General features: G+C 39.8%; 1 protein-coding gene across 7 annotated transcripts in view; it reads left to right on the top strand.

Annotated features, from left to right (window-relative positions):
- LOC124606775 (probable phospholipid-transporting ATPase IA) overlaps positions 1 to 24,160 on the top strand; it is a 642,579-nt gene that overhangs the window by 531,672 nt on the left and 86,747 nt on the right. For all 7 annotated transcript variants that reach the window (XR_006978725.1, XR_006978722.1, XR_006978723.1 and 4 more), the window contains exon 17: positions 7,182 to 7,367. Coding sequence is in view for 3 of the 7 variants with exons in the window: in XM_047138832.1 (XP_046994788.1) it covers positions 7,182 to 7,367 (186 nt within the window). In the remaining 4 variants the exon portion in view is untranslated. The remainder of the gene's footprint in view (positions 1 to 7,181; positions 7,368 to 24,160) is intronic.

Genomic DNA, 24,160 nt, shown 5'->3' with positions numbered 1-24,160 from the left:
TTCCTGTGCCACAGTTCTGTTGCTTGTCGCTAGAGGAGTCCATACAAAATGGCATGACCCACTGATAAAGTGGAAATGGTCTGTACTGTTTTGTATTGACTCCTCTAGAACAAGCAGCAGTACTGTGGCACAGGAATTACAATATATACTGGGATAGCAGACATGTACTTGCAAACAAACAATAAATTAATTATGTAACTTTATTTTTTCAAGCTGATAGTTATCAGTGGTCCCATATAGGTACTTGCTAAGAAACTGTGGCTCAGGGATTTTAGTGTGTTCTAGTACTGCAGACACGAACTTGTAAACAAACAAATTCCAGAAAGAATTTTCCACTCTGTATTGGAGAGCCCAATGGTATGAAAACTGTGTGCATAAACTGCATTTGTAAACAACACAACTAATAAAAGTACGGTACAATACAGCAAAGTTATCCAGATATCTGTTGTGAATTTTCAATAAGTTAAGGCACACAACCCTTGTAAATCTACCAAAAATCACACTATGGTGATATCTGTTTGCCCTGTAGTAGATATTTGAATCATGTAGGAAGTTTCTAAAACAGCTTCACTTCAGTCAAAGATGCTGGGGTGAGTACGCTAGCCACATCAGGTTGTGCCAAGAGAAAACATCTCGGCAATAAAAGACATTGTTACATACAATTATCATATAGCTCTGAAAGAGTTAGTCATGACATGTATCAGTTTAGTACATCACATCATGATATCAAATGAAATGATGCTGTTGTAAAGACACGACTCACATTTAGGAGGAGGACCCGAATCATCATCTTACCACACAGAATTAGGTTTTCCTTGGATTCCCTAAATCAGTTAAGATGAGTACCATGTTGATCACTTTGCTCTGTCATTGCCCATACCTTGTTCTCCATCCCTAATGACCTTATCATTGATTAACCATTAAAACCTAATATTCCTTCCTTCCTTCCTTCCTTTTCTCACCTGACCCTTAACATACTGCACCTCAATAAAGTTTGTGCTAGACTGCTGCTGTTTCAATTAATTCTAGAACTGAAAAACAATATGTTGATGAATGCAACAAGCTTCCATTGCTTCTTAAGGCTAGGATGGAATTTGGCAGTTCTCCAATTTTCCTTGCGAGGGAATTGTCTATGTCAAAACATGCCCTGAGGCTTTTTTTTATGGGAAAAATTCACTGAAAGAAAGATCCTGTCAAAATTTTAGCTGCTAAGACAAACTGCAAGTAATTTTTTTTTATGCTGAAAATTGCCAAATTTGTAGCTCATCACATGGCAGGAGCAGTGTACACCATTACTGGAGTTGTAGTGGACTGTGCTTGTGCAACATGGCATGCATATATCCTTGGTTGATGGTGCATTGGTAAACAGACAACCCAACTCAGTGTGATCATGACCTGCATAGTGAATTTCAGTTTTCATTCAAAGTTCTGACCATGAACTGTATAAATGGAAGAAAGACCTACACAAAGTAATAAATACGCGCCAAAGTGAAACCTGTAAAACTGTGAAAGAAAAACCGTCCAAATGATTCACTGCTCAGTCCCGTTACCCGCCATTAATAACCAACATAAACTCATAAGCTTGAATGAAAATGAAATGAACAACAGTTCTCTAGAGGAGTTTTCTTTAGATATGAAATATGTAGAGCTGATCATGAGAGGCAGCACACTGGGCCCTCTGAAATGCAGTTGGAAGGAACGTTACTGATTTCATGTCTTCATCAACCTGGTTAAAAAGATTCAACAAATATACAGTATAGGAAGTGGCAAAACAACAAAGTTTATTTCAAGTAAAAGTGTAGAGGAGATGTAAGTAAGTCATAACTGACGTGAAGACGAAGCTTGCTGTTATGTGCGCATCTGCTGTGTCTAATGCCAATCAGTAAGGTTTCGTGAAACAACTGTGAGAAAATCACCCATTATCATTTCAAGGCGAAAAAAATCAGTTGTGCAATTTGGTTAATGCTATGACACATTCATAAACAACAATGACTCTGATAAGTAGAAGTGGATTACTTTTTCCACGGGTTTATATCTGTCTTCAGGGACTACTAGGCATTATCACCAAAAATAAAAAGATGACTATATGATGGCAAAAATCTTACAATTTATCTTTTCAAATCTGAAAAAAAATAGGAAAGAATAGCTTGGAATATTTCATTCAAAACTGTTTCTAACCAGCTGCATAAATTAGTTCATTACTTAGGCTGGACTCTTGGCATGGACATAATGATACCTCTGTCTTTCAGGAGGTCAACGAAAAGACTGTTGAAGTAATTCAGATGCCACCCAGTACAATCAGTGAGAGTCCCAATAAATAATTTTATCGACAGTGGAAAATATTTTTAAGGAAATTTTCAAACAATATAATTTTCAATGGCTCCGTATCAGCTGAGGTTTATCAAGAGAACAGTATTCTTAAATTCTAGTCATTTATGCATTATCAATTCACATTGGCACGTTTTATGAATTGCTTTAAGTATGCTTGGTGTGCAAGCCAGGACCATTTCTTGCTCAACTGCAGTTCTGTCTAAATAACACTAGTAATTGAAGGGCCCACAGAAAAAACGGATAAGCCATATTTAGTACATTATTAATGAGAGGAAATTTAAACTTTCAAAATTACAAAAAAGTACTTAAAACTCAATAATTGAGTGTAAACAATATAGCTACAATGTCAAATTTAATGATTGTGGATGAAGTACCTTAGAAAAAATAATAATTTAAATTATATGACAAAAAAGGCAATACATACAAAGAAAGTATATCGTTGCCCCTAAAAGGACGTGGTAAGACCATCACTTTTTGGTAGCCTTTCATCTCAATACTGTTTTAAGTTCTTGAAGGTCTGCATATTTTTTGTAAGATATTGGCAGGAGCGCTGAAAGTATACCCCTAGAATCAGTTATCTGCAAAACAGTTTTCATTTACCTTACAAAAAATTTCATATTACAGAACACACATCATTACATCCTCTATGAGGCCTTAAGAATTCATCAGGTCCCTGAGCTTGATTCTCGGACTTGACGTGTAAATGTAGATAAACGGAACATACCCTATCTACTGGTGGCCAGGTTCCATTGTACATAATCCTGTATTTGAACAACTTATCTTCCTTCACAACCAAAGCTCCTTGAATGGTAATTTCTTCTAAGAACACTTCAGTTTGTAACATGTTTTTAAAAACATCGTCCAGTCTTGTATAATTTCTTGTTGATCAGGAATGACTTCATAAGTCCTTGGATTCACTCTTGTGGTTCCAAAACCCATAATCCAGCCTTTTGTGAACTCTGCAGTAGTTTTCTGTTTTATCAAACCAAATTTTTTATCACATTCCATCTAAGAGTGTCCTCTTAGTGGAAATACTATTTGGTGCTATCTAATCTCTTAGTCATATGAATGACATAATGAAGATGTAAAAACATTGCATAGTTCTTATTCTGTCCTGAGCATGAATCATAAAACATTTCAAGAACCCTTACTTTTGGATCAAGAATTTCACTCACATAATTGTGCAAGAAACTAATAAATTTAAAAAAAATTAATAAATAATAAATTAAGTATAAAATATTGGATCACTCTTGGACAGTTGATAAATGTCAACATGTTAAACCATAATTTACGCTTGTAATAAACATCATTTGTGCGTATACTTGGCAAAGGTAGATTCTTTTTTACAGTCCATGCATACTGCTTCATTTTCCTTTATCTTTTGACTTTCCTGCAATGCTTTTCATTTTCTTGAATAAAATGTAACAGCTCTTATCTTACGAACCTAGTCTTTTGTGCTAAGTACTTTGCTTTGTAATTTGTAACTTTTCTTTTTCAGAGATATTTTGTGAAAGCATTGCATTCAAACCTCTTGAGTGTGCTTGAACTTTGTCACATGTTGAACAGGTATCGGTTCACAGATATCCCAGTAATAAGTTTAATTTGCTGCTAAATATTTTCTGATATGTCCCATACACAACAGGAAGTTTGGGTATTTTTCTCTATATAACTCATGGCATGTTTTTATTGGTAGGTATTCCTGAAGGTACAGTCTGTCTGTCTTTCCCTTGTCATAGTATCTCTCTTCCCTTAATCTCCTTGGATAGTTTCCAAGGCAATTATCATGTATATCTCTCTTCTCTTCGGGACATATTCCAGTATCCTTCGTACTCAGTTATATAGTATGCAGTCTGTGCTTTGTTATTTCATGCAAAGCAATAACAGCCTTTCGGCAAACAGGAATTTCACTCATCCTATCATTTTGTTTGATTCTTATAATGGGTCAGAAAATGGCATATGTGGCATCAAAATCATGATACCTAGGCCTTCTATGAGCAATTAATGTCACAGAAATTAAGCAGATTAAATAGGAAGAGTGATTATTTTAGTTACCTAATAAATTAAAATTCTTAGTAAGCTGTTCTTTATCGTGGGGTTTGATTTGTCTGAAACACTTAAACAGTGAGCATTTTCCTGAAACACTTAAACAGTAAGCATTTGCAGTAAGTGCCTAACTCTTGAGACATTGCCCTAAGGTCCCTACAAACCTTACTCATTCTGCCATAACTTTTTAGTTTTTAGTTTGTTGATTAACAAATGGTTTCTCACAGTCAAACTCAATCAATCACACTTGCAGTCACAACTCAGCTGAAAGCTGTAATGTGAACAGTGGAAACAAACCTTGGACTTGCCCATTCTTTCCGTGAAAACACTGACTTTGAATGTTCTTTCCTTTATCACAAAAAGTGAAATCCTTTGTATCTTGATGACTTGCTTCTTTATTTGAAAGTCATTTTAATTGCCTTGTATTACCAATGACTAGCCATCAGAATGTGCCATAAACTCATTTCCTAATTAAATAGACTTACCCCTTTCTTCTATGGGGTCTTCAGTTACCGAGACAATCCTGAAAGCATTAATTTTTCGTTTGTCAGGTGTGCCTGGTGAAAGAAAAACGTTTGTTTTCATCTGATAATGACATAATTGTTAGATTAGGTACACCAAATAGCTGCTTATAATTTTTATTTACATTTACAGCAGATTGTTTCAGCTTAATTTCCATTTCAAGTACGTCTAGTTTGATGTGACGTCCATATCACGTCATTAGTGGACTGTTTTGTAACTGTCACTGCTTTAATAAGATTGTAAATTTTGTCAAGATGTTGAAATTAAATGTTAATTATGATAGTGCCACTTTGTAAACCTATAGCATCATAAGAGTGGAACTGTCAAACTGCTGTCACATCGTAATTAACATTTAATTTCAACATCTTGACAACATTTACTATCGTATTAATGCAGGTACAGTTACAAAGCAGTCCACTAATGATGCAGTATGGATGTTAGATCAGTCTAGACATACTTGAATATGGTAATTAAGACAAAACAGTCTGTTGTAAATGTAAATAAAGATTACTTACTATAAGCGGCTATTTGGTGCATCTACCCTAACAATCATGTCATTACGAGACATATATTACGCCGCTGGCCCTAAAGAAGAAAAATTTGTTTTCATCATTCAGATGATACTTCTCTTTATTTTACAACTATTAGTAATAAGCAATGAACTATTTCATTATAACAAGAATATACACATTCAAAAATTATGTTATGAAATGTGCTATAGTAACTGTTATAAAATGATGCACATGTAAGAAATATTTCAATAAACTGATGTTATGATTGATGAAAGTCATCTATAATCTAACATCAAACATTGCCTTGATTTCTTTTTGTCTGCTAGTCACATTTGTAAGAATTACATATGCAAAAGTTTAGGTGTGAATACAATCTGCCCCTTAGTCAAACCATTAATGATACACGAAAATTTTCGTGTGGTTTAGGTGCTTTAAATATGCTTGTGCTACTCCCTATATTATCACTATGAAGCACTATGCTCTCTTGTCATGGCCAATCTCATACTAGGCACGAAGGGCTGTACAAACTGCTTTCATAAGTGATTCTTCATATGAGAAAAAAACAAGTAACTTCAACATTTTTTTTTTTTTTTTTTTTAATGCTTGTAGTGTATCTTAGCAGCTAAAATTTTTACAGTGAATGCTTTCATTGTATTCTTCCTGTATAAAATATTTCAGGATGGATTTTGATGTGTCAGTTTAGACCACTCCCTTGTTAGCTGAGCACCAAGTGAACTGGAAATTCAGTCAACGTCTTGCATCTATGATATCTTTCCTCATATAATTCGGATTGTAGTCATCGCTGTATGTTTATTTGAGGGGGGAAAAGCCACAAAATATTCCCTTTGATTGGTACAGGCAGCTTGTTTGCAGGTAGTAAAACATTAATTTTGGTGTATTTATAGTTTCATAATACACATAATTACTTTGAAAAACTCCCATCACATTATTTTTAGTTCTTTTATTTCTGAGCTGTAGGCGTAGATGTGAGGGTTTTGCTGTATAGGGTCACTAGTTTTTAATTGGTTAATTGACTGATCAGTTAGGAAGTCACCTATTGCACTGAGTACTTGCAAGAGTAATTGACATTGTGGATTGTTCTTCAAAACTTGAGTTTAGTTTAACTGCCTGGTAATGGGTTTACCAATTTTTTATACAAAAATTAAGAGCTGGCTGCAGGAATGTTTGTATTTGTACAAATATTTTCTTGCACTGCTGACTTCTGATACTTGAAATTGGCAACTGCTAGGGAAGTTTGTAAAGTAGAATGTTAATTACACTAACTTTAGAACTGTCAATAACTTTTTCAAAAGTTTTACTGTTTCCATGTTTGACATGTACATTTTTGTGTTTGATCAGTGGTACTGTGTTAAAGGCTGCAAGATTTTATTTTGTCAGTTACTGGCTACTTTATTTTTAAAAATCTTGGTGAAAGTTATAAGCATGATGCATACATAATTCACTGGTGTTCTATTGATTGTTATGCTGGGGATACAAAAGATGAAGCATTTAGGACTTCACTATGTACTTGCAGAGCTGAGATCTGCAAAAAAACATTTTGTTTGATTTTTATGTACTATATGACGCTATGAGGAATCGTGTATAAATTGCATGTTACATAGAGCGATCACTGTTATGATGTGCAGATTTAGTAATGATTACAAAATTTATTGTTGTTCATCTAGTTAAGTGTAAAAGTAATGTAACATTAACAGAATGCTGAAACATACAAGCAGACTTTTCATGGTAATTAACACAAATTATTGTTTGCAGTTTCGATTTCTTCTGAAGCTGCTTTTTGTTCATGGAGCATGGAACTACAATCGAATGTGCAAATTAATATTGTACAGCTTTTACAAAAACATATGCCTTTACGTAATTGAACTGTGGTTTGCAATATATTCAGGGTGGTCAGGACAAATCCTGTTTGAGCGTTGGTCTATTGGGTTATACAATGTGGTAAGTGTACTTGTTTGATATTTAGTTCTGTTCTGAAATTTCTAACAAGAACTGTTGATATTTTTGAAACTTAATATCTATTTTCATCATGTACAGGTCAGTTATGTTGTTTATTTACTTTGCCATCAAGAAATGATGTTCAAGATATGAATACAAAGCACAAATTTCAAAGCAGTTTCGTGCATGTCAGGAAGGGCCACTTCATGTGATAGTACAGGTTTTATTTATTCATTTATTAGAATTTTATTTATATATCATTCTATCATTCCAAAAATGTTGTGCAAGCAGATGCACAGCATTCAGCATTTTATAGCAAATCACAACAATACATAACGATCAAGAGGGAGAAGGTGAAAAACAGTACAAGTACAGTAATTTTAAGTGATATTGTGTGTTACGGGCCAGAATAGTTGACAGAACAGTGGTTATGAAGAATCATTTCCTTGGCCATCATGGAATCATAAATGAATGGTAACAGCAAGATATTTGTTCAGCCGAGTTCATACAGCTGAAGCAGACAGTGTCCCTGTGTCAGGTGATGATCACAAGTGGCAGTGCTTGCTCAGCCCAGCTCACAGCAGGGCCTCAGCGGTCTTGCAGCTGCATCAGGCCTGTGGACATCAGACACACAGCAGCAGCAGTCTCGTGGGCATACTGTTAGGCAGGAATGCAGGGTCAGCCTACAGCTCACAATGGATTAGGTGCAGGAGGCACCCCACAATGGTCTGCAAACTGAAGACCCCTTGGAAGCTCCAGGGAGTTGGTTACTGTCAGCTAAAAGCAGGCTACATCTGGAAGACACCAGTGCAGGCCCTGGCAGCATCAGTTTTATCAGTTTTCGGCACAGCTCATAGACCAGCAGTTAGCGGAGGCAGTGCCTAGTTTCAGATGAGGTGGTGACTCACATTGGGGTGACAGCTGGAATGGAGGCATTCAGTTGATGACCGATACTGCACGGTTGAAGCAGCGATTACATACATGTGCTTATCCAGTGCTATTATGAAAAGATGCCACTTCTCATCATGTACAGAGCGTAGGCAGCAAGTGTCAGGGCCCAGTGTGTGGTAATCGTGTTCACCAGGGCAGAAGCTTTCACCATGCTGGCGCAGCAGTTTTCAGCACCACACATCAAAATTACGCAATCAGGAAGCTGATCCACCTACCCAGGGGTTCTGAAGTCCACTGGGTGTTGTTGTAATGCTCCTCTTCCTTTCAGAAGAACTGCTCCATCAGATCACAGACTGCTATTAACTTCGCAGATTGCTTAAACATTACATTTTAATTTTTCCATGTCTACCCATTTATGTACACTTTTTGTCCCAATGCATCTTATACCGATCTAGTCCAGTTCACAAGGTCCAATTACCAGTATGCTTAATGACTAGTTATTTTCTAAGGTTGGTGTGGAGTTCAGAAGAATGGGCAGTTCTCTGTCATAGATAGATGTTTGCTACACAAACCAGAATTTGTGCAAGATGGTACTTGAAGTGGAGATGTCAGTCACTACAATTTTGTGCTGGAACATACTGTGGTACAGCTTTATGTATAGAAACATTAGCTGTGCGCTATTACATCCCTCCTACACTATTGTAAACTTGTCCACAGGACTGAGTAGCTCAAGATCCATAGTATTGTTCAGGAAAGTGAAGTTTTTATTTATTTTGGTTTATTTACACGTCAAGTTCTGTAGGACCAAATTGAGGAGCAAATCTCCAAGGTCATGGAACGTGTCAGTACATGAAATTACAACATAAAAGTAATAACAAATAAAAATAAAATGTTTATGAACCCGAAAAAAGTCAATCCATAAGTTTAAGTAAAGACAATCAACAATACAACGAGAATGAGCTTACTTTTTCAAGGAACTCCTTAACAGAATAGGAGTGACCTATGAGGAAACTCCTCAGTTTCGACTTGACAGTGCATAGATTACTGCTAAGATTTCTGAATTTGCATGGTAGCTTATTGAAAATGGATGCAGCAGTATATGGCACACCTTTCTGCAGAATAGTTACGAAAGTCCGATCCAAATGCATCTTTGATTTCTGCTGAGTATTAACTGAGTGAAAGCTGCTTATTCTTGGGAATAAACTAATACTGTTAACAAGAAATGACAGTAAGGAATATATATATTGAGAGGCCAATGTCAAAATACCCGAACTTGTGAACAGGGGTCGACAAAAGGTTCATGGACTTACAACACTTATTGCACAAACAGCCTGTTTCTGAACCAAAAATATCCCTGTAGAATGGGAAGAGTTACCCCAGAATATAATACCATATGACATAAGCGAATGAAAGTTGACAAAGCAAACTAATTTTTGTGTCGAACAATCACTCGCTTCAGATACTGTTCGAATAGTAAAAATGACAGCAGTAACTCTTTGAACAAGATCATGAACATGGGCTTTCAACGACAGTTTACTATCTATCTGAACACCTAGAAATTTGAACTGTTTAGTTTCACTTATCATATGTCCAGTCTGTGAAATTAAAATGTCAGGGTTTGTTGACTTGTGTGTTAGAAACTGTAAAAACCGAGTCTTACTGTGATTTAGCATTAGTTTGTTTTCTACAAGCCATGAACTTAGGTCATGAACTGCACTATTTGAAACTGAGCCAGTGTTGCACACAATATCCTTTACTACCAAGCTAGTGTCATCAGTAAACAGAAATATTTTAGAGTTACCCGTAATACTAGAGGGCATATTATTTATATAAATAAGGGACATGAGTGGCCCCTGCACTGATCCCTGGGGCACTCCCCACTTGACCATACCCCACTCAGACCCCCCATCACAGTTATTCTCAACATTGTGTATAATGACATTTTGCTGTGTTACTAAAGTAAGAGGTGACCCAGTTGTGAGCTACTCCCCGTATTCCGTAATGGTCCAACTTCTGGAGCAATATTTTGTAATCAACACAATCAAACACCTTGGTTAAATCAAAAAATATGCTTAGCATTCGAAACCTTTTGTTTAACCCATCCAGTACCTCATAGAGAAAAGAGACTATAGCATTCTCAGTCGTTAAGTGACTTCTAAAGCCGAGCTGTACATTTGACAGCAAATCGTGATATAAAATGATCAATTATCCATACGTACACAGCCTTCTCCATTACTTTAGCAAACACTGATGGCATAGAAATAGGTCTAAAATTGTCTACATTATCCCTTTCTCCCTTTTTATAAAGTGGCTTTACAACTGAGTACTTTAATCAATCGGAAAACTGAACATTCCTAAAGGAAAAATTACAAATATGGCTAAGTATTGGGCTAACATGTGCAGCACAGTATTTTAATATTCTGCTAGGCACTCCATCAGAACCATGACAGTCCTTAGTCTTCATTGATTTAATTATTGACTCAATGTCCCCCTTATCTGTATCACAGAGGAATATTTCAGACATCGATCTCGGAAAGGCTTTTGCCAAGGGAGTTATATAATTCCCTGTAGAAGCTAAATTTCTATTTAATTCACCAGCAATGCTCAGAAAGTGATTGTTAAATACTGTACATATATCTGATTTATCAGTAACAGAAATATTTTCACTGTGAACTGACTTTATATCGTCGACCTTGTGCTGTTGGCCAGACACTTCCTTCACAACTGACCATATGATTTTAATTTTATCCTGTGAATTAGCTTTTCTATTTGCATACCACATACTCTTTGCTTCCCTAATAACATTTTTAAGCACCTTACAATACTGTTTGTAATGGGCTACTGCAGCTTGATTGCGACTACTTCTAACGTTTTGATATAAATCCCGCTTTGTTCTACATGATATCCTTATCCCACTAGTCATCCACCCAGGCTACCTATTACTGCTAGTACCCCATTTAGAACATTCTAATGGAAAGCAACTCTCAAAGAGCATGAGAAATATGTTAAGGAAAGCATTATATTTATCATCTATGCTATCAGCACTATAAACATCCTGCCACTCTTGTTCCTTGACAAGGTTTAAAAATCTCTCTATTGCTGTTGAATTAACTTTCCTACATAGTTTATAATTACATGTGACATTTGTTTGAGTACAAAAGCCTTTTAGTCTTAAAATTTATGCATCATGGTTTGAAAGGCCATTCATGCTTTTACTAACAGAATGCCCATCTAGTAATGAAGAATGAATAAAAATATTGTGTATGGCTGTGCTACTGTTTCCCTGCACCCTAGTTAGAAAAAACACAGTCTGGATCAGATCATATGAATTTAGGAGATCTACCAACATCCTTTTTCTTGCACCATCGTACACAAAATTTATATTGAAGTCACCCCATATAACTAATTTCTGGTACTTCCTACAAAGTGAATCAAGAGCCCTCTCTTGCTTGAGCAGAAATGGTCTGAAGTCAAAATTAGGGGACCTATAAACAACAACAATTAGAAGTTTAGTTTCACTAAATTCACTGCCCCTGTACAACATTCAAATATCTGTTCAGTGCAGTGCTGTGATAGGTCTATCGACTCAAATGGAATACTGTTTTTTATGTACATAGCTACTCCCCCACCCTAAAAGGAACTCCTTGAAATACAGCCAGCTAATCTGTATCCTGGGAAAGGAAGCCTCTGAATTGTCAAATTATTTAAGTGGTGCTCCGACATACCAATAATTTCAGAGTCAACATTTGTAAGCAGTTCACTAACTTTATCTCTAATACATCTTATATTTTGATGAAATGTGCTAATTCCTTCTCTGCTTGGAAACATGAGATCCTCTGAAAGTGAGCCGTTATTTAGAGGGACTTCCTTTAAGCAGATATACCTATCAGCTGACTTCAATCTAAATAAGGTGAACCTCTAACGCCAACTACTACAGGAATTTTTCCATCAGTGATCCCACCACCACCCACCATCCACTACACTGTCACCTATCAGCTTTGCCAGCCTCCCCTTCCCATACCTATTGAGGTGCAGGCCATGCCTAGTGAAACCTGATCTGCTGATGGACCCAACTGGCATCATTGAAATGTGACCCACATCCCTCTGCCATCAGCACCCTCTCCAGCCCCATGTTAACATGCCTAACAGCCGCTTTAAGATGATCTGATCATGACACTGAAACTGCTGCACGAAATGCATTTTAGTGCCACCAGTTTGAGTAGCTGTCTTTACCAGGTCACCACCTACATCATATTCCCCGTCCCTATCAAGACTGTTCCCTGCTCCACCCACTATCACTAACTGATCCTCCTTTGTAAAATTTAGCCAGTAGTATCTCCAAAGGTTTGTCAGGGGAGTACTTCTGCAGGATGTCAGGTTAGAATTGTACCCCCCTGTGATGGTTGCCAGTACCCAAAAAGTTGACCCCAAATGTCACACATTGTACCATTTATTAATTAGGGTGGCGATTCTCCTGGAAAACCTGTAATTCTCAGGGAGCTACATTTTACTTAGAAAAATCAGGGAAATCTCAAGAAATTTCAGTAATTTCATAAAATCTCAGGGAGTTCTGTGTTTTTAGCCTAAGTGTTATTGAGCTTTAAAAACCACAAATTTTAAAATACTTTCAAAGTGTGTTAATTACATGAATATTATTGCACACAAATTACTGATATTTAAAAACTGTGATTAAACTGCTGCTTGTGGCTGGTATATAGCTCAGCAGAGGCAAGAAAAGTTGTTATTGTTGTATGCTGCCCCACCCCCTCTTACTCCCCTCCACACACCCCTACTCCCCTTCACAATTAATTTGTCAGGAGTCTCTTGATGCCATCTTCATCCTTACACCTGAGATTCTTGGGAATTTTCTTTTTTCTGAGTTTGAGTAGCCACCTTGCTAATATACCCTATCTTGCAGCATAACTGTTCTGCCCCCGCAAGTCGCCCCTGCTTGTAACAGAGTGCAGTAACCACTATTGTATTGTATGCAGTGTATATCCAGTGTGGACCTGTCTTCTGGAAATTTAGTTGAGATGCCAGGATGTTCCACAGGAATCCTTCTACTCATGTCCCTCCTAAAAATAATTGCATTTCACATGTGCCTTTGGCAGTGTATATCACCCAGGACCAGCAATCATGACTTGTTCTCAGCAGCACTGTCACAATTTGTCATCTGACTTCAGTACATGGTTTTCCCCTCATTGCATAACTAGTTATATTTTATAGGTCTTGACTTGCGCAAACTTTCCCATGGCCCTCCTGCTTTACGCAGTATCAGTGAATGATATAGCACTCGCACTAGGTGTCTGTACCTATCATTGGGAAATGAGTTATCACATGTGGGCACACTGACACCAACTGACATGAGGTGTTATAGCAGTGGTAGTGTTTTTCTTCTCCAGCACTACAATGAACTCTAACGTAGCTGGCAGCTCCTCCCATGCCTGATGTAAATCAGCCAGAAATTATCTTGGTGGCAACAAGCTGTCATAATGCAGACATCCCCTATGCTATCGGCAAGTGTTGCAACAGCCTTTTCATAGCCAGCTGTTGGTACCCAAAGAGTCTAACCAGTGCTGTATTATAGTTAAATCCTATTTTAGAGAACTGGTGGTCATTCTCACATAATCCATCATCTCTTCTGTTAACTCCCACAGTATTCTGGTATTATTCAATACTCCTTGTTCCAGGTTCACTTATTGAGTTCATCTACACACTTACATTTACATACATACTCTGTGAGCCACCACATGGTGTGTGGTGGAAGGTAGTCTGTATTAATCATTTCATTTTATATTCCACTCACAAATAGAGTGAGGGAAAAATGTCTGACTGCCTCTGTACAAGTCCTAATCTAATTTTTGTCATCCTTTTGTGAAATGTACATTGGCAGTGGTAGAATCATTCTGCAGTCAGCCTCAAATGCCAGTTCTCTCAATTTTCTCAGAACATCACCTTCACTCCAGTGATTGCCATTTGTGTTCCCTAAACATCTCCATAATACTTGGATGCTGTTCAAACCTACCAGTAACAAATCCAGCAGTTCACCCCTGAATTGCTTTGATATATACCTTTAATCAGACCAGTTGTGGGTATCAAACAATCGAACAGTACTCAGCAGTGAGTCACACTAATGTCCTACATTCAGTCTCCTTTACAGATGAGCCACCCTTTCCTGAATGTGTCCCAATAACCCAAGGTGACTGTTTGCCTTCCCTACTACAATCCTAACATGCTAATAATATTTCATATCGCTTTGCAATGTTGTGCCTAGATATTTAATTGACATGATTGTGCCGAGCATCACACTGCTAATACTGTACTCAAACATTATAGATTTATTTTTCCTACTCATCTGCATTAACTTACATTTTTCTGCATTTAAAGCTAGCTGCCATTCATGACATTCATGAAATTTTGTCTAAGCCATCTTGTGTCCTCATACAGTCACTCAATGACAACACTCTTGTATACACCACAGCGTCATCAGCAAACAGCTGCAGACTGCTACTTACCCTGTTCCCAAGGTTGTTTACTTTTGTAGAAAATAACAGTGGTCCTATCACACTTACTTAGGACACTCCTGACGATACCCTTGTCCCTGATGAACACTTGCCCTCAGGGTCAACATACTGGTCTTTGTGTGGACCCCCGGTCATGTCGGTATCCCGGGCAATGAACATGTTGACTGCCTGGCGAAAGAGGCCACGGCTAAACCATCTCTGGATGTTGGCCTCCCAGAGACTGATTTGCGGGCAGTCCTCCGCCGAAAAGTTTTTGCGCTTTGGGACGCTGAATGGCGCGATCGGATTACACCCAATAAACTCCGTGCCATTAAGGAGACGACAACTGTGTGGCGGTCATCCATGCGAGCCAACCGCAGGGACTCAGTCGTCCTTTGTCGGCTCCGCATTGGCCACTCCCGGCTAACACACAGTTATTTACTGCGCCGGGAGGACCCTCCTGTATGTCACTGCGGGGCGGCTTTGACAGTGGCCCACATTCTGTTGGCCTGCCCCCTTTTAGCTGTGGTCAGGCAGACATTTGCGCTGCCTGCTACGCTCCCTGCCCTTTTAACAGACGACTCCACTATGGCTGACTTAGTTTTACGTTTTAATCGGGCAGGGGGATTTTATCATTTAATCTGAGTGTTTCTGTTTTATTTTATTGTTTTGTGTTGATTCTGGCCTTTGGCTTATGATTTTAAACTGATTTTTTAATGTGTTTCTAAGTGGTTGGCTTTTCCTTTTTTATTTATGTGGTCGGCCAACCACCGTCACACTCTGTGTGGTTTTAGTTCGTTTTGTCTTGTCTTTGTCTCAGTTTCTCTTGTTCTGTATCGTCTGTGATCTCTTCTGTTCCTCGTTTTTATTCTCTGTGGGTGTCCTTTGTATTTGGAAAAAGGGACCGATGACCGTAGCAGTCTGGTCCCTTTAATCCCCCAAACCAACCAATCAACATACTGGGTTCTGTTACTTAAGAACTCTTCAAGCCACTCAGATACTTGGATATCTGTTCCGTAAGCTTGTACCTTTGTTAACAGTCTGCTGTGTGGCATGGTGTCAAGTGCCTTACAGAAATGTAGGAATATGGACTTGCTTGTTGACCTTCATCCATGGTTCACAGGATCTCATGTGAGAAAAGGGTAAGGTTAGTTTCGCACGAGTGATGCTTCCTAAACCATGCTGATATGTAGACAGAAGCTTTCCCTCTCAAGGAAATGTATCATATTTGAGCTGAGATAATGTTCAAGGATTCTGCAGCAAATTGATTTTAAAGACATTGGTCTGTAAATTTGCAGGTCCATTCTTTTACCCTTATTGTACATAAGTCACCTGCACTTTTTTCCAGTCACTTGGAACTTTTCGCTGGGTGAGAGATTCACAATAAATTTAAGCTAAGTATGGAGCCAAATGCTGTAGAATAGTCTTTGTAAAACCATGTTGGGATTTCATGAGGACCTGGCAACATATTTGCTTTCAAATTGTTCAAAGGTTTCTCTACACCAGTGATGCTTATTACCATGTCATCCATACAGGAGGCTGTGTGATGGTCAAATAATGGTATGTTTATTTGATTCTCCTGTGTGAACGATTTCTTAAATGAAAATTTAGAACTTCAGCATTACTTTTGCTACATAGTACTGCCACACCAGACTGGTTAACAAGTGACTGGATAGAATCCTTAGCCCCACCTAGCAATTTTACGTAGGACCAGGATATTCTATGGTCCTCAGCAAGATCTGTTTGCCAAGGTACGACGGTGGTAGTTGTTGTAAGCTTCGTGCATCAATTTTTTAATAGATGTATGCATGCTGATTGAACCTACCGGTAACAAATCCAGCAGCATTCCTCTGAATTGCTTCGATGTCTTCCTTCGGTCCAACCTGGTGGGGATCCCAAACACTGGAAAAGAACTCAAGAAAGGGTTGCACAAGCATTCTACTGTATATGCCGTCCCTTTTGTGGATGAGCTACACTTTCCCAAAATTCTCCCAATAAAATGAAGCCATGCATTCGCCTTTCCTATTACCAGTGTGACATGCTCATTTCATTTCATATCACACTGAAATGTTACGCCTAGATATTTACCTAACCCTACTAATGCTGTATTCGAACATTACAGGTTTATTTTTCCTGCTCATCTGCATTAACTTCCATTTTTCTACATTTAGAGCTAGCTGCCATTCATGACACCAACTAGAAATTCTGTCTAAGTCATCTTGTATATTCCTGTGGTCACTCAGTGACGACACCTTCCCATACACAACATCGTCATCAGCAAACAACCTCAAACTGCTGCCAACCCTGTCCATTAGATCGTGTATGTAAATAGAGAATAACAGCTGTCCTTTCACATATATATTGAGGCTCTCCTAACTATACCCTTGTCTCTGATGAACACTCACCATTGATGACAACATACCGTACTAGTTTCTATTACTTGAAAAGTCTTTGAACTACTCACATATCTGGAAACCTGAACCGTATGCTCAGACCATCATGATCAGACTCCAGTGGGGCAGCATGTTGAATGCTTTCCAGAAATCTATAAATATGGAATGTGGCTGTTGCCCTCCATCCATGGTTTGTAAGACATCATGTGAGAAAAGGGCAAGCTGAGTTTCACACGAGTGATGCTTTCTAAATCAATGCCGATTTGTGGACAGAAGCTTTTCTGTCTCAAGGAAATGTATCATATTCAAACTCAGAATGTGTCCAAGAATTCTGAAGCAAATGTGTTAAGGACATTGGTCTGTAATAATGCAGGGCTGTACTTTTATGTTTCCTACATACAGGAGTCACCTTCACTTTTTTCCGGTCACTCGAGACTTTGCTCTGGGCAAGAGATTTGTGACAAATGCAGGCTAACTAAGGAGCCTATGCCACAGAGTACACTCTACAAAATCAAACTGGGATTCCATTTGTGTGCCATTCTGTCAGGGTTCTGGTACCTTCCACCTCTCTCTCTCTCTCTCTCTCTCTCTCTCTCTCTCTCTCTCTCTGCACCTTGCGCCATAGAGCCCCTAGATGTCATCAGCTTCTGCTGTTTCAAATATTTGTTACGGGATGGCAGGAGCAGGTGTCGAGTAGGCATCTGAATCGGCGTGGTCAAGTAAATGAGAAGTTGGTTAATTTTCAAAAAAGAGCCCAAAGGATTTGTTAAAAGGTATACATCTGAGTCACCTAAGGAAGAAATCACTGTCTGAAGACATGGCCACTAAAACCAAAATGTATAGGACAGCTTGGGAGAGAGGGAAAGGAATCTCTTAGCTGGTCAGGCACCAGCGAGCAAGAGTGTGTAGTGTCTCTGTTCCATTCCTTATGTGCCTCCGTCCGAGGCACCACATGACCCTTTCATGCTTCCCCATTGGCCAAGGAGGGTGAACAAAGTCCACTGAAGGCATCCCCTGTTCAGCAATCTGTACTGTAAGAAAAATTAAAGGGTCAGCACTATGCGCTGAAAGTGCGGCTGTGGGCCGCTTGCCTAGCATCCAAGCTTGCAGCAAATAACGAAAAAACCTCAATACATTTTTTTGAAAAAATCTGCTGCGTCCTCCCTCTTCATGTGGGTAGTCCCTGCACAGATGTTTTTCAACATTGTACATCAAGCATGCATCCATCCCCACCTCCATTGCTTTAATGTGCTTGGCACAAAGTCCATGGCTTGCTGCAATTGATCCCTAAGTGCTTGTACAAGAGATGCGCACCTGGTACTTTCCTTCTATCCCTCTTAACACACCCTTCTTCCTGCTTTCAAGGTGTGAGAAAGCTTCATGCAGCCTTCACACCTTGTTTCTTACTCGCGTTGCATTACAAGTTAATCTCTGTGTCTACTGGTGACTGATCAAGACAATTTCATCCTGCCTGGTGAAAAACACCTCTCCTTTCAGTGGTTATTCCTGCAAGGTGATCACCACCTTCACAGCTGTGGAGGTGCAGCACCACTAGTAGTGTGATGCACCTTGCAGTCATCCTCACTGGTTGTGTCAGATGGAGGAAGGAAGCTGTAATCACTTTTCCCTTCTTGACATCAGTCTGTCATATAAAAATGCCCGTATCTAACATGCTGTGTACATACAAAAACATGAATAACCTCAGTTTCCATCATGTGACTTTTTTTGCAAACACTACATGATCATGGCAGTCAGTTCAGATAAACTGCTCAAATCACCTTCAAAATAATGATTAACTTATGACAAAATGAAATCTACACCCACATTGTCAACTTGAAAACCAATATCTCGAAAGTACCACAACACAGTCCTTCATTTGTGTAACGTTCACATATCTTCATTACCATGTTTTATGAAACAACAGACACCCAGTAAAACACCAAAAATCTTAATATTTTATCACTTCCATGGCCTTAACGCATATAGCAATGTATGTGTAACTTGTGAGGTTGTGGCTAATCTTTTCTTCTTAATGTCCTCTAACCCCTTTCAGGGAATGGCGCTGATGCTGGCAGTAATGAATCTGGCGCGCCCCAGGAAAGACGTTTACATATGACATGTATGACGGTTGTATATGTCGGAAGCTGCAATTTAACCTTCACTCACAATGTCATCTCAGTAACCTGATTTGGACCCTGAATTACTTCTTTTTCCCCTTTGGTGTTTTGCAGCCATATGCAATATTGTTCAGTGATAGGCCTGTACTTTCATGATCGTTTTTATTTTATTTTAAGCTGCAACATTTTATGGAAATAAAGCATAGTGCCGAAGCACTTTCCCTATCATTTGAGGTACGTGCTCCATTCTTCCATTCGCTTGTGGCTAAAATGGGCTTCTCCTCAGCTTATGAACATGTAGGAAATGGCACATCTGCTTCATCTATTCCAGTATAAAATTGGTGCTCTAATCTGTGATTAACATTTGGGAACACTGAATTTTAGTAATTAATTATTCATACTGGCCTGTGCTTCTGTGTCATCTTGCTGATTCAGGATAGTTATCATTCCCGTGTAATGTGAGAAATAACCTATTGTAGTCAGAACGTAGTAGTTCCCTGCTGGTGTCTGGAAAAAGGTCCTAAAATGTTCATCCCATTCATTTAATTGATGGCTCAACTCCACCCTCTGTGTGCGTGGCACACTGTACGTAACATATTGCCCTGCATCTTGTTTGTGCATATATCACCCGTGGTTCTGTGCCCCGTTGACCATATTGTATGTGATCATGTGCTTGTTTCAAGACTTCTTCTCTCAGTGTGACTGGCACCACAACATGCAGACCAAGCCTTACTGTCTTGCACAACACACCATTTTGTACAACGAACTGTGACTGCACTGCAAATTGTTTTCACACCTTGTCAGCAGCTTGTACTTTCTGCCACTTCACAGCGGTATTACCTAATGTCTGTAATACACCAATCTTCCTACTGACACCATCTGCATTACCATGATATCTCCCATGTTTATGGACTACTTTTAAGTTGAACACTCTCGGTTCCAGTGCCCAGTACCAATAACCATTTTAGTGCTGCGTGTTCTGTTATTACCTTAAACTTTTTCCCATACAAATAGCAGTGTAAGTATGTCATGCCAAGTTGAGGTTCAGAATCTATTTTTCTGTGATAGAATAGCTCCCCTATGCTTTGTTTGATTGTTGTTTGTTTGATTGTTGTGACACATATGTGACCAGATATTCCTTCCCCTCTGACAGTTGACTCAAAACACAACCCATTGCGTGATTGCTAGCATCATCTGATAATGTGGAGTCCTTTTCATTAATCAGGAAGACCAACACTGGACTAGTTGTTAGTAATTCCTTCAGTTTCCTGTACAGGATACTGTAGTGTACTTGCTTGATAATGAATCCCTTCAGCACCAGTTATAGGCAATGGGCACTTTATATGGCTTACAACACACAGGTGGCTCATTCCCAGTAGGGATTCTGTCTTGCATTACTGGTTGTGAGCACAGATCTATGAGAATTAAACAAGCCCTCTGATTCTAACAATCACTACTTGTTACGTTTGTCTTCTCGTGTAATAGAGTTACACTGGCTGTTTGCTTATGGCAAGGGTTCGAATTCATCCTGTCTAAATCATATTCATTTAAAACATCTAAATTGGCAACTAGCAACCCTTTAGACAAATCCACACCATCAGTCTGAAAATTATCAATACCATTTGGCACTACTCACTCACTGTCTATGTTACATATGTGCTCAATACTCCTGTGTGCAAAACATCATGATTTATCTAACTCATCATTTTTCCCCGTGGCTTAACTGCACTTAACGAATGTTTATTCAGCACTTGCACATAAAAGAGGGTGGAGAGAACTGCCTCTGGCCAGAACACATATGGTATATATATATAGCTACAGAACATTCCAGTACAGTGATTCTTGCCATTTGTGGATACTTGCAGAATGTACTTGAACCGAATATAGATATCAAAATGTTTCAGTCCAGGTGAGTTTAGAAACTCACAACCCTCCATGCAAAAATCCAGTATCATAGCCACTATACTACGGCAACTGCACTACTCAGCTTCTTCTACAACATTGCTCCCTCCTTAAGAGACCAGCATCTAGGTGTTATGTCCTCCTAGTCCAGGAACGAGTCATCGGTCCTGCATACTCCAACTCCCAATGACTGATGTTCGCCCTAGCCGTGATCTTCTTAGAACTTCCCTTGCCGCTACATTCTTCGGTACCTTTCTGCTTGTTGCCTGTCACTGGAGCTTCGAATTTACTCTGTGTTGCAGGATCCTTGTAGGAATTCGTTCGAAGGATGTGGACCGTATCTCTGGTCTTTTGTCGTCTTGTGTTGGGGTCGAAATCTTCAACTTCGTAAGCAACATCAGTAACTGTCTTACAACCTTATAAGGTCCAAAGTAGCGCCTGAGGAGCTCCTCAGAGAGACCAACCTTCTGAACAGGAGTGAAGATCCAGACAAGGTCACCAGGCTGGTAGACAACAGGGCGGTGGCTCACGTCATACTTTCGGCGATTGTTTTCTTGAGCCTGCAGCGTGTGGAGTCGAGCTAACTGCCGAGCTTCCTCAGTTCTGGTTAACACCTGGCCAACGTAGTCGTCATCCGGCTGTAATGGAAACACAGTGTCCATCATCGTCGTCGTCTCATGCCCATGCACCAGGAAAAGTGGCATAAAACCTGTGGTGTCTTGTTTGCCAGTGTTGTAGGCAGATGTCATGAAAGGTAGCACCTCATTCCAGTTGCTCTGCCCAACACTGACGAACATTGATAGCATATTAGCCAAGGTCTTATTAAGGTAAGCCCGTTAGTTTGCGGATGGTAGGCAGTTGTCAAGGTGATGAGTAATGTTGCACCGACAGTTTATCTCTGTCACGAGCTTTGATTGAAAAAACTTTCCCTCAATCCATAATTAACAACCTTGGGGCACCGTGTTTTAATACAATGTCTTCTATGATGAATTTGGCTACCTCGAATGCTTCGGCTATTTTCACACTTTTGCAATGGCATAGCGCGTCAGGTAATCAGTGCAAACAATAATCCATCTATTGCCACTAGCAGACATTGGAAATCATCCGAGGAGGTCAATCCCAACATGCTGGAAAGGCGTTTCGGCTGGTGGAATTGGTACGAGTCGGCCAGATGGTTTCTGAGGAATTGCCTTTCACCTCTGGCACTCTCGATAGTGCGACACATAGTGACAAAAACTTCTAAATCAATCTGGCCAGAAAAATCTCTTGCGGATCCTATCATATGTCTTAATAAATCCTAAATGTCCGGCCTCAGGTGTGTCATGGAATTTCTGTAGAATATCTAACCACATGTATTTAGGAATCACTGGCAACCACCTCTTTCCAAACAGATCGAAGTTTTGCTTGCAAAGTAATCCATTAACTATCTTAAATTGTCCTTTCACATCCTCTGACCGATTTAAGGCAAGCATAATTTGAGATATCTTGGCGTCCTCCTTCTGCTCAGCTGAGAGATCCTGGAGTGCAGTGAGACAATCACTATCTTATTCAAAGTCTTGATGGTCTTGCACAAGGTTTCTTGAGAGACAGTCGGCATCTTGGTGTTTTCTTCCACTTTTGTACACTATGATAATGTCATACTCTGAAGACGTAGTGCCCACCTGGCGAGTCGTCCTGTTGGATCCTTAAGAACTATCAACCAACAAAGTGATTGATGGTCTGTAACAACAGTGAATAGCCTTCCATAGAGATACTGTCGAAATCTGCACATGGCTCAGATCACAGCAAGACATTCTCTTTCTGTAGTTGAGTAGATTCTCTCGGCTTTTGTAAGTGTCCTAGAAGCATAGGCTATAACCTTCTCTTTTCCATCCGAAATCTGCACCAGAACAGCACTGATCCCATACCCACTGACATCTGTGTGTAGTTCTGTAGGTGCTCTCACATCATACAGCCCTCCTGTCGGTCCGGGGATTAGAATAGACCCGAGGTATTCCTGCCTGTCGTAAGAGGCGACTAAAAGGAGTCCCTCCCCCTCAAGGGGGTTGTTAGCGCCTGCGTCCGGAGACGGACGGTTCCACGATCTATATTTGCGGTCATTTTGGTTTTTCACTTCTTCTCGTTTCTTCCTTCCTTTGGTTGGTTCCTTTCTTTGTTCTTCTCCATCTCACTGTCTTCCTTACTCTTTCCCTTGCATTTTTCTCCTTGCCTTCTTCTCCTTGCCTTCTCTGGTCTCCGCCTCGGCGTTTGAGACAGGCTGTTCTCTCTCTCTCTCTCTCTCTCTCTCTCTCTCTCTCTCTCTCTCTCTCTCTCTCTCTCCTTTTTCCTCGTCTTCCTTCCTCCCTGTGCGCGCCTGAAGGCTGACCCATGCATTCGCACGCGTAGCCGGTGACGGGGTAACGCGTAATTCCCTGCCCTGGGTAGACAAGTAAGGCACGCACGTACCTCCTGGTAAAGGCCAGGCCCAGGGAGGGGTGATTGCCTGAGCTGATACCTTCTGACCATGCCGATTGGTCCCTCCATCTGTTTCTTGGTAGGTGTGACCTGAGGTGTAAACATTCACCTAAGGCGGGAGTGCCCTCTGAGAGGGTCCCCACAAGGAAGGAGCGCGCCGTCGGAGACGCTTGCAATCATGGGGGATTCCTCCTCAATGGATTTCTGTTCTTCTTCTCTCTCGACTTCTGCCCATAAACGGAAACTTGACCAGCCACCAGTGACAAAAGTACTACCACCTGCCCCACAGTTCCTCGTAGTTTCTCGATCTGAGGACGGCAAGGATTTTTCCTCTGTCAACCCTTTCGTTATCCAGAAGGGCATAGATGCCATAGCCGGAACTGTCAAGTCGTGTACCAGGTTGCGTAATGGTACCTTGTTACTAGAAACTGAGATCGCCTTTCAGGCACAAAAACTGCTTCGGGCCACACTCCTGTACACGTTCCCTGTCCGGGTGGAGGCTCATCGCACTTTGAATTCGTCTCATGGTGTGGTAT

The sequence above is a fragment of the Schistocerca americana genome, chromosome 3, assembly GCF_021461395.2.
Source record: "Schistocerca americana isolate TAMUIC-IGC-003095 chromosome 3, iqSchAmer2.1, whole genome shotgun sequence".
Lineage (NCBI taxonomy): Eukaryota > Metazoa > Arthropoda > Insecta > Orthoptera > Acrididae > Schistocerca > Schistocerca americana.
Note: the sequence above shows the minus strand (reverse complement) of the source record. Positions and strands in the feature narration are given on the sequence as shown.